The 12,090-nt window shown below is 35.4% G+C and overlaps 1 protein-coding gene across 1 annotated transcript in view; it reads left to right on the top strand.

The window, feature by feature from the left end:
• Nucleotides 1–12,090, top strand: part of MSRB3 (methionine sulfoxide reductase B3) — a 164,274-nt gene that overhangs the window by 82,160 nt on the left and 70,024 nt on the right. The window contains 1 exon segment of the mRNA XM_079938328.1: nucleotides 1,033–1,061. Coding sequence (XP_079794454.1) covers nucleotides 1,033–1,061 — 29 coding nt within the window.

The following is a 12,090-nucleotide window of genomic DNA, read 5'->3' as shown; positions in this document are numbered from 1 at the left end:
GGGAATACTTGAGAAAATGAATTTTTATGTCAAAGGAAGCTGTCTCTTGCTTATCCTTTGCCTCTTCCTCCTTTGATGACTTCTCTTGAAGCTAATTTAGGTAAAGAAAGCCACCGCTTCCAAAGGTGCTTTGGTACCCTGGCATAATTTCAAAGAAATCTCCTTTCCCACTTAGTTAACTACATTTCCCCAGGAAAAAAAAAAAATCTTCTCTGTCAATGTAACATCCTTTAACAGGACTCCTGCTGGTTGGTTCTTGTCTCTTGCTGTGGCAGCTGTGAACATATATACTATTGATTGTTAATGTGTGATATAAATCCGACTGGAGCATGCCCACTAATTGGTTTGAGAGCTAGGTATAGACAATGCTGTCTTATAGTAGCTTGTGTAGATAGGCCTAGTCATAGGGTTAATTCTGCTTGACAGCACATCAGCAGCATCTTGAGAGTAATTACCCAACAGCAGTTTTCCCACAGCCGGACTGAGAGCTTCAAAGGCTTCTGAATTTACAACCAGTATTAACCTATATCTGAAACATAATGTTCCCACAAGGGCTCACATTTTTTTTCTCCTTCTTATTAAATGTATGGGGTTACTAGGTTCATTTACTCTGTGAAGAACTTAGTGAAAAATTACTTGCTGTTGAATAATTGAAAATCTTGAATAATAAGTAAAGAAGATAATTTTAAATTTGAGTTTTTATTGCTTTATTATATTACTGAAACAAGTTAATCTGTAAAGATTGGGTGTTTTTTTTTAACATAATTTATTCTCTTTCAAAAACAAGCTAAAAAGTTAATATCTTTTCCATACTGCGCTATCTCTGTGGACATGTACATGTTTAGAGGACCTAGGGTTATGCATGCATTTAAAATGGTTAAAATAAATACGTATTTACATCTTAAAAAGCTGTCTTACTTGTTGATGCATGTACTGAAATTTAAAACTATTGCATCTTTTTTCCCCCTCATAAAATCAGTTATTGTCTAACAAGCAATTTTTATATCATAAAAAATTTCTTTCTCTTTGCAGGTCAGAAACGAAATTTGACTCTGGTTCAGGTATGTTTACATTAATAATGTTATTTTGAGTATATTTTATTTACATTATTCTCTGAGGAGTAATGCATCAGATCAAGAACCATTTTGATTTTAAACAGACTAGGCAGTCTCTTTTCAAAACATGAACCCCACCTCAAAGCAGGGCTGTTGGCTGCTTGTGGCTGCTTGGAATCATAACTTGAGGTGGTGTTCACGTTGGGATTCTCGATAGCTCTGAAATAAGTATTAAATCCTCTGTATCTGCAGAGCTTCATTTTAAAAGCAAAGGAGGGGGTTGTACCTACTCATTGCTAAAAATAGAATATTATTCTCTCACTGGACAAAGCATCCTGGGTAATTTAAAAATTCTCTGCAAGTGACTTGTCATCACATATGGGTAACAGATACATTTAATCCAGCAAACTGCAGACGGTTTTAGCCAATAGAAATAGATATTTGTCTATGACTTGCTAATTTTTAAAAATTTGTTTTGTTGGGGAGGTGGGTGATGGAAAATGAAGGTCACCTTAAGCCATTATTTTGTATCTATCAAGACAGTCTCACAAACAGTGGCGTATCAGCCTCATTAGATGTTTTCTTCTCATTAAGCATGAATATAGCTATATAATCCTTACATTTGACTGTGTCTTTGTGTCACTCGCTGAGATGTACGTGCTTCATAGTTTCTGACGGTGTTTGCAATTAAAGCACAAAAACTACCTCATGTTCAGTACGAAGGAATTACGCCCTTTAGTGAACTGTTATAGATAAATAAACATTAATTTTCAATTTCAGGAGAAAATAGTTTGCAGAAAATATACAACTTATTGAATTTAAAAGTAACATTCTTACTCTGGTTTGAGTTCCACTATGTTTCAACTTAAAAGTTTTCGTTTATTATTTCACAAAGGGACCAAAGACTATGTATTCTTTTTGATAGTGGTGTTAAGGAGCCAACATGCTTTTCTTCTTCAAAACCTGTATCTTTCTTTTGAATTTCTCCAACTAGGTGAGACCCTTTAAATATGAAGTCTGTACATTTGAGTTAACAATTTTACCTAATTTGAGAACTGTGATTCCAGAAATCTTTCCATTCTGTGTGCTCTTGGGCTTCTGAATCACATGTGACAGTGGTAGCATAAGATAAACATTTGGTTTACAATGTTGACGATATGGAGACTAAAGGCATAATGGCATTGTATCCACTATTTGACTTTTTTATTGACTCATAGGAGGCGACTCAAAATGGTGTAAAAAGTCTTTGTCATTTTTCAATAGTTAAAATATTTAAATATAATAAGAGATAAATGAAAAAATTGAGAATGAATTTTTATATAAAATTGCATATCTTTTTACCATTGCCAGTCAGTCATCAAATATTTATTTAAAAATCCACTTTGTTATGATCAAATTCCTTAAGCATCAAGTCAAAAACTGGTTTTAGCCTACAGGATCTGGAATATAGCTTTTAAAAATGAAAACGTCTACTAGGTTCATTTCAGAGGTAAAACCTGGAAATAGTGTATAAAACTGAAATATTAGGCAGCTGTTGTCAAAGTTAGAAAATTTATGTTAAATTTTCAAAAGCAAATTAAAGTGTGCTGCTAAATTCCTGTAGTGAGAGTTAGTATTTATCATGAAAATAGTTATAACATCTGTATAGGCACACATCTTTCACTCTTGTGACCAAAGGTTTTGTTCATGATTCTTATTTTTTCCAAGTCCTAATTTTTTAAAACGTCTTTCATGGACAACATCTGCATGTCTTTGAAAACTACAAAGTTTTGTGCTCTGAAAAATCTTATGGGGAATACTGACTAAAAGTTTATTTATTCTTTTAATTTTGAATCTCAATATGTTGTGGAAATAATTCAGATGGTTTCAAATCAAGAATCAGGTAATTCTTTTTTCTTATAAATTCTTTTAGCTTAATATCAAATGAGGGAATCATGACAAAGGAAGTTAGAAATGTATTCTTTGGCATTCTATATCATGCAAATTTTGGTTAGAAATGAGGTAGCATATTGGAACAATTAAATGTATGACTTTAATAGGTTCAGGTTCTCTATTGTTCATCAAATACAGAAAGTAAACTAGCTCTGTTTAATGTTGTATACAACTGTAACATTGTTCCTGACAAAGTAAAATTTTTAAATGAAGGAAGATGCTGATCTTACTAAGAAAGAAAAAAAAAAGCCTTAAAAAAATAAATACTATGGTCAATGACTAGCCATAAAGGAAAGAATTTCAAAGTAAATATATATGTGTATATATATATATTTTTTTCAAGTAAAGAACCCAACTTATGCAGAGCTTACTGCATATTTGCAATTCGCAGTTTGTGTAAATGAGTTTCAGGCTGTGGAGTGAGATTCAGGAGGAAGGAAGGAAAGTTTTCATTGTCAGCACATGGTAAAAAATGTCAGCTATTGAATATATACCAAAATGATCCACCTAGATAGTGATTTAATTTTTTTCTTATCAAAATTGTATTGATTTTTTTCTACAAAAGCAAATTCACAAACAACTTCTTTGCATTTTTTTAAAGTTTCAAAAAAATTTATAATGAAAAATTTCAACTATACATAAAAGTACAGTGTGTAGTAAATGAGCACCCACACATTCATTATCTAGATTTTACCGTTATCAATAATTTGCCATTTGTTTCAGTTTTCTTTTTCTGCTTTAATTATCTTAAAGTGAAATACATACATTTCATGTGATTTTTAAAACCTGAAAATTATAGATTGTGTTGATTTATTGAAACAGATCATTTTTTTTGAGGTTTTTATTTCTCTCAGAAATTTGAGTCACATACAAATTCTTATGGAAAGGATCTTGACATTACCATGTCCACATTCAGTTAGAGATGTTGAATGGTCTATTCATGTGATGAAGGTTAAGAAAAACTTTAATTAGAAGGTGCTGAATTAATGCCAATCTGAGAACCCCAGAATCGTCCTATCCTCAAGATTAATTTGATGAAAATTTTAGCTGCCTTCTAGCTGTGTCCTCTATGTACTGAGTCGTAGCCTGATTAAGTTCCGTTTCTGTTGGTTTATAACTTAATCACCCAAAGGTTTCAGCTTTGTCAATTGAGAGCAATCAGCCTACCTTCTTTCTAAAGGAGTTTTAAGGGTTCCATTTTAATACTGTTTCCTAGCTGATGTACTAATGTTGCTTGCCTATGATCCTGTGTAGTTGGTGATTTTACTAATAGAGTAAAACAGACTTCCTTTTATGTTCAGAAGTAGCAAGAAGCTGTGCTCTTCTCCCCACCTCCCAAGAAGGGAAGTTAGTTGATGCTGGAGGAAGCAGAGCATTGAGTTTAATGTAGTGATTAAACATGAAAGCCATATATCAAATCTCAGGAGAAACATGCTTTTGAAAGAGGGAGAGAACTGTGGAGCATATTGCATGATAGGCTATGTAAACAGAGCCCTGGAGGTCAGTGTGTGGATGCAAACCAATTAAATAAAGAACTTACTGGCTTTGCTTTCTATCATCTGGATGGGGAGGATCACAAGTTAACATGCATACGGTTGAAGTGTAAACTTTGCTTGAATAAGCTGGGCACCTTTGGAAACTTCATTAACTCTTTCAACTCACTGCTGAGGTTGGTTGGGTTTTGTTTTGTGTGTTGTTGTTGGTTTTCCTTCGAAAGTTAAAACAAAACCCAAAATATATGCTCTCTTGGCCCTTCTGTACATACCTGTCAGCAAAGGTGCTAGTGAAGAGTAGAATGGAAGACAAAGCAAAGAATGAATTGCTGAAAAGACCAGAGTTCGCTGTGTAGTCAAATTTCAAGGAAGTGTATATGTCTTTTAAAAACAACCCATTTGGAAAAACAGAGCTCTCGCAGAATAACTGAAAAAAGATGTTTTTCTCGTATCCTGAATTCTGGGTATAAGGAAAAGATACAGTTGGAATTTACTAGTCACTATATAACATCAGGTTATTGTTATTTCTGTTCTATTAAAATAGAATAGTTTTCTGACCAAGAAGAACATGAAGCCTATAAGTTAAAAACTGTATGTTAAGGACTGCCCAGAATCTAATTCTGTGGTCCTAACCTTCTCAGGCAATGTTTGGGTGAGAACATGAAATACCAAGTTAAATGGTATAGTTTCATGGTCCATAAACATTCAAAACAAAGATTTTTTTTTTTTTTTTTTTCTGTAGAGTCATGTTGGCTGAGAAAGTGAATAAGCTTATGTTTAGTGCTTGTTGATTCTGGGCTGCTTGGAATAGCAGTACTAAGGAAATGGGCTCATAGAACACAGCAACTCAAAGGTATAAGATTTCATGAAAGCAAATTATGGAGGATTAAGAAACCTAATGAGCGTGGTTTAGTGTGGAGAGTGGAGGAGAGAGCTCACTATTAAATAAAGCCCAAGAGTGTACAAGGTTAGGAGATCCTAAAAGACACGATAATAAAAGGCACAACAGAATATAATTATCCTGAAAGGAAAAAAAAAAAAAAAAACTCAAAAACTCCAAGGAACAAAAAGCAGCTAGTGTCGCTTTTAAGATCTGTAGTTAAAAAGGAATCTACACCAGGGTAAGGAACTAAAAGAATATAATCAGTTAAAGCTTGAGGCAAAAACATATGGGTGGTGAAAAACAGAGTGGGCTGTTAATGGTGGTCACTAAGTTGAAGGGAAATGGGGAATTTGAACATAGTAGAACTAGAGTTTCGAAAGCTTATTAGCAAATGAGACCATCTGCCTAACATAGTAAGCCTTTCTCAAGAAATATTAATAAGGAAAACATTTTCAGATATTAGAAATGTGAGAATATGTTGACAATACTTTTTAGCTCCTACAAATCAATTTTGTTATTTTAAAATTTCTTATTTTTAAAGTTCTCATAACAATGAAGAAGCAGGAAATAAAATATAAATCTCTATAAGTGTATTGAAATCTGTCTTTGGGCATCCTTCATTAATAAGAAAATACTGGGCTCCCCTGGTGGCGCAGTAGTTAAGAATCCGCCTGCCAATGCAGGGGAAACGGGTTCAAGCCCTGCTCTGAGAAGATCCCACATGCCACAGAGCAGCTAAGCCTGTGCGCCACAACTACTGAGCCCGTGTGCCACAAATACTGAAGCCCACGTGCCTAGAGCCCGTGCTCCACAACAAGAGGAGCCACTGCAATGAGAGGCCCGCGCACCGCAACCAGGAGTAGCCCCCGCTCACCACAACTAGAGAAAGCCTGAGCCCAGCAACGAAGACCCAATGCAGCCAAAAATAAATTAATTAAATAAATAAATTTAAAAAAAAAGAAAATATTGACTATTCATCTATTCATTCATTCAGCATACATTTATCAGGCGTACTCTATGCCAGATGCTGAGGCTATAGCTATGAACGGGGCGGGGGGGATACAATTCCTTCTCTCATAGAATCTTACAGCTGGTTGGTCTATTATACAAATTCACATGGATTTCTTTGCATATTTAGCTGAGAAGGGCTAACAAGGTTAAATTTGTATCCAGATGGTGAGTTAAAGAACTCTTGATATTTAAATATAAGCTAATATATTTTAAGTTTTGACAAATTCACCTTTCCTTTCTTTATTCAAACCACATCACTGTTTTCTACTTTAAAGAGAACACTTTTAAGAGAACAGCCTAATAATGCTAATGGCTGGTGTTTAGTTTTTCTATAGCTTTTAATAAGGAGTGACATTTCACATTTGATTATCATTAAGAGAGATTAACTTAGAAGAGAACAATGACAAATGTTTGTGGATACTATTCTCTTCACTTTTATTTATTTTTCAATTCATTCTTTTACTGGATCCTATTCAAGGTTGGCCTGGAAAATCAGGCAGTCTCTCCTCTATAACAATCTTATGGGATTGTGTAGAAGCAAGTGGAGGGGACATAGCCCTTCATCTCCTTTTATAAACTAAATTAAAGACCAGGAAGCAGCAAGGCATGTTGGCTAAGCACTGAGGTGCTGGAGCAGATAAATCTGAATGAAGTTTCTGTTTACTTCCAATAATTTTCAATTGGTTTTCATGTATACCGTTATGTCATAGACTTAAAACTGTATTTTCTTTCCTTCTTATTTAGCATTAAAGCATTTATAACTATAATTTTCCTTTACTAAAGCTTTAACTGAACCCCAGAGATTTTTAAATATTGTATTTTGAATAATTGCAGTTTTGATTTTCTTTTGCACATATTGATTAGGAAAGTTTTTAAATTTCCAAACTTTCTGCTTGCTACTTTTGTTAGTAATTTTCAGTTTCATTGCTTGGTGGTCAAAGAATGTGACTTTACCACTTTTTAGTAAGTCTGTTGTTCATTACTTATTAGAATTTTATTTGGGGGCCTAGTGGGTATTTAATTCTTGTTACTCTTCTGTGGGTGATTTGAAAACTATATTCTCTGCAACATAAAGGGTTTGATGCGTAGTTATTGGATCAACCTGATTCATTATTTTTATCATTATTTATTTGGTTTCTGTTTTATCTGACAAGGACTTTGAGAGGAGAGACAATTTGTCATTCAGTGTTTTTTTACCTGAATTCTGCCTCTTTAGATATCACCATCCCTGAGTTGTCAGCTCCACGTGCTCTATGTATTCTGGTGCTAGCCATCTTGCTTAGGTCATGAACTGTACTTGTTCTCTTGTAGAGAACATTATTCCAAAGCAGTGCCCATGGAAATGAAGGCTGCTCTAATTAGAAAACTTATGTTATTCCAAATTTATATGTGAAGCAAGAGGTTGTTTTACCACTTGTAAACACACGTGCTTTCCCCTTCCCTCTTGCCCTCAACACCACTCCATAGCTTTATAAGGAAAAAAGCTCTGAGCCATCATATGATGCAAACCTTTGTTTTCTCCACTTAGCATCCTCCCCTACTCCTTCATCTGTCTGGCAAGATTCTGTTTATGTCTTAAGGCTCAGATCAAGCATTGCCCCCTCAATTAAATATAGTCTTCCTTAACACTCTCCCAAGAGTTAATCATCCCTTCCTCTGTGCAAACATTGGATCTTGTATTTACATTTACTGTAACATTTATTATCTGCTATAATTATTTGTGTGGATCCCTCTTCCTCTTCAAGTCTGTGAGTTTCTTGAAGGCAAGAATCATGTCTTATTCACCTTTATAACTTTTGTATCCAGTGCGAAATAGTCAATAAACAAAAATTCAGTGAGGTTGGGAGTCTTTGTTCTGTTCTCCAATTGTGATTGAAATGCTTAACTAATGACCAAAGAATTATTCTCCCCTCCCTTAGTGTAGAGTTGTTGCTGGAAAGTGGCTACTCGGCCAGAGATTACAATTTCCAGCCCCTTTACATCTGTGTGGGGACATATGACTAATTCTCCCAGTGGAGTATGTGTCATTTCTGGGCTAAGCGGGTTAAGTATCCAATATGCCTTCCCACATCTCACTTCCCCTTTTGAGGTTACATCAGAGGTACATGTTGAACATGATGGCATCACAATACGGGAGGGGTCTTGGTTCCTGAGTCAAACTTGGAAGAGATCCACTCAGGAGAGCTCTTCATCCAAGAACATCTTCATTGGCCTTTATGTAGAGGGAAATAAACTTTTATTTAATAGGCCACTGAGATTTTGCCATTGTTTACGAGGGCAGCTAATGTTACATAGCCTGACTAGCTCAGTGCCTAGAATACTCCCTGGCAATAGTTGGTACTCATTGATTACTGTTGGACAAATGATAAAATTAATGGCTAGGGATTACATTATCTAACCTAAAGACGATCCTCTAAACTAATGATCATACAAATATGGTAGGTTCATAATATAGTATATTATGTTCTGTATAATCACTGGGCCTCTCAGTTAGTGATTGTCACAATAACAAGGTGTAAAAGGACACCTTAAAAAGCAGTGACTTAAAACAACAGTATTTGTGCTCACATGTCCATGAGTGGGAGTGGGCTTGGGTGGGAGTTGGTTGACATAAGCTAGTCATAGGTTGGCTTCAGGTCTGCGCCACAAGTCTTGTCATTGATGATAAAAGGTAACAAGGCAAGCCCAACTATGCGAGCATATTTCAAGCCTCTGCATCATCCTCTGCTAGCAGATCTGCACCATAGCTAGATCTGCTAGCATCCCATTGGCCAAGCAAGTTGCATGTCCAAGCCAGAAGTAAAGGAGTAGAAAGAGCTATTTCCTTCCCACTTGTCATGCAGGTGTAAGTATCCTGTCTTCCCTCTAGTGGGCAGAACTGCCGAGTCACATGGTAATGGGTGTGGAGATAGGGAGGGGAGAGGAATAGGAGCCAAAACTTGAATCTACCGCATTAGAACATTATGTCCTCAGATCAGTTATTTAGTAAAAATATGTATAAAGTTAGAATGATTATATTTTTAAGTGGATCCGATTCTTTCTATATAATTGCATTTTTTGGTAACCTAAGTTCAGATGTGATATTAATGGATATATGATGAAAATATTTGTATAATGCTTTACCATTTAAAAAGTATTTTAATTAATCAAATTTAAGACTCACAAAAATCTTTGTAAGATACACAGGGACATTTTTACCAGCGAAGGACTTGAGATACGGAAAGGTTAAGTGATTTGCCACATAAATAGTAAATGGCCAATCTAGGATTGGACTTCAGGTCTCCAAGTTTCAAGGACTGTGTCCTTTTTATTAGATCATGAGATAGTTATTTTAATGAGCAACTTTTGTTTTTAACTTTTCTATTATTAGCTTTTTATTTTGGATAATTACTATGTTTAGTAACTATTATGAATTATAAATTATAAAATTTAATCTTTTATCAAATATAACAATGTGATTATAAACACACCTTAATAATACAAAGTGTAGTACAGATTTATAAATTATTACAATGTGGCCAGTTTGTAGGCCGTTGAAAATGTTGCTGACAGTTTCCCAAGAGGCCTGAAAAGATAGTATCAATTGCCTTGGTGAACTTTCCATGTTCTAGTATCTAGTCAAACTTTCAGGCTCAGAAACCTAGATGTTTCAATATCTCTTAGGGGTGGACTCATGTTGACAAACCCAAAAGACGGATGGATGAAGCTAAAATGCCAATGTATTTGTTTACAATGAGAAATATAATTTTCACATGGCTCAGAATACTTACATCTGCGTGATCAGTGTCTTCTTTCTCTGGTCAAGCTATATGACTCACAAAATCACCATAAGAACTCATTTTATCAATTTGTCAAAATAAATCATTTGTGTTGGGGCTGAAATTTCCTTACTATTGTATATTATCATCCTAAAGGCAGACCTACGTAGGGAGTCAGATCATATCCAGAAAGTGGCCCTGTTGAGCACAGAAAAAGAACAAAGGGAAACAGACAGGTTGAATGTTTAGCTTTATGAGTTAAAGTTAACATGAATTGTCTATCTCAAAATAGGGACGGTCCTGGCCATTGAGACCCTATTTAACTTGATATTCATTGGCTTCAGCTTCATCCATCCGTATAAAAGATAGTTTTGCCACTGGACCTGGAAAACATAGTACAAGTCCATTACTTAAGACTTTGTTTCCAAGTTCTTGGAGCAGGAGATCATGTGTAGTAACTTTAGAACTTAAAATTTATAATTTAAATGTTTCTTAGCTATTGAAGCGTATATTAAAATTTTAATGGTTTAACACACCACTTCAGCATACTAAAATTAAGATGTAGACCAAGGGCAATATATAGATCAAGGTAGAGGACATTTCCATTACCCTAGAATGTTCCCTCATATTTTCCTTCAGTCACTCCCCACTCCCCAGAGGCAACCACTATTCTGACTTCAATCACCATTGATCAGATTAAATACAATCATACTGGGACTTCCCTGGTGGCTCAGTGGTTAAGAATCCGCCTGCCAATGCAGGAGACATGGGTTTGACCCCTGGTCCGGGAAGATCCCACATGCCACAGAGCAACTAAGCCCATGTGCTACAACTACTGAGCCTACGTGCTGCAACTACTGAAGCCCGTGCACCTAGAGCCTGTGCTTCTCAACAAGAGAAGCCCCCCGCTCGCCGCAACTAGAGAAAGCCCGTGCACAGCAACGAAGACCCAACACGGCCAAAAATAATTTTAAAAAAAAAGAAAGAAAGTTAAAAAAGTTAAGTAAATAAAAAATAAAAACTAGTTGTTTAATATCCAGGGTATGGATGTATAGTACAACTTATTTTTTAAAATAAATAAATAAAATAAAATCATACAGGATGTACTCTTTTGCACGTGATATCTTTTGCTCTCTGTAATGTTTCTGAGACTTAGCCATGTTATTTGTAAGTACCTGGAGTTATTGCTGAGTAGTATAAGTTGGGATGCATATTTTGGTCCAGTTCCGGCTACCATTCATGCAGTTGTGTTTACTGTGAGTAGTCTCTGTTTCTAACATTCTAAGGCCCAGAATACTGTTGTTAATGCGCTGAGCCAGTATGTAGACATTTTTAATACTTTGATTCTGCGTGGTCAGTCAATTGCCTGTGCATGTAGAGCACTTACTCTGCTTAAGACACGGTGAAGGATATATGAGTATGACACAGTTCCTGCCCTCATGGAGCTTATAATCTAATTGGAGAGGTGAGATATATACACACACAGTAAGATATCTTTGGGTGCAGGACAATATGAGTGGTTCCAGTAACAGAGTCCTAGTAGAATTTAGAAGAAGGGTGATTACTTTAGGCTCCGGTGATTGATGAGGGTGATTGATTCCTTGTTGGAGGTAGAACTTGGATCTTCAAGGGTAGAGTTTAGGTAGATATAAAGACGGAGATCATTTTAAATAAAGAGTCAGTTGAAGGCAGACACAGAGGCAAAGGTGCAAAATATATTTGAAGAACAGTAAGTAAACCAACTTGCCAGAACTGGAGGATTTTTGCTTGGGACTAATGGTATAGTTGGGAATCTATTACAGACCACAGGTTAGAGAATTTGGACCTAATTCTGTGGACAATAATAATAGTAACAATTGCTAACATTGATTGTATATTACTATGTGACAGGCATTGTACTAAGTGCTTTATATTTACTAACTTATTTAATCTATAAGACCTATACATAATTATTTCCA

This window comes from Stenella coeruleoalba, assembly GCF_951394435.1.
Source record: "Stenella coeruleoalba genome assembly, chromosome: 11".
Classification (NCBI taxonomy): domain Eukaryota; kingdom Metazoa; phylum Chordata; class Mammalia; order Artiodactyla; family Delphinidae; genus Stenella; species Stenella coeruleoalba.
Note: the sequence above shows the minus strand (reverse complement) of the source record. Positions and strands in the feature narration are given on the sequence as shown.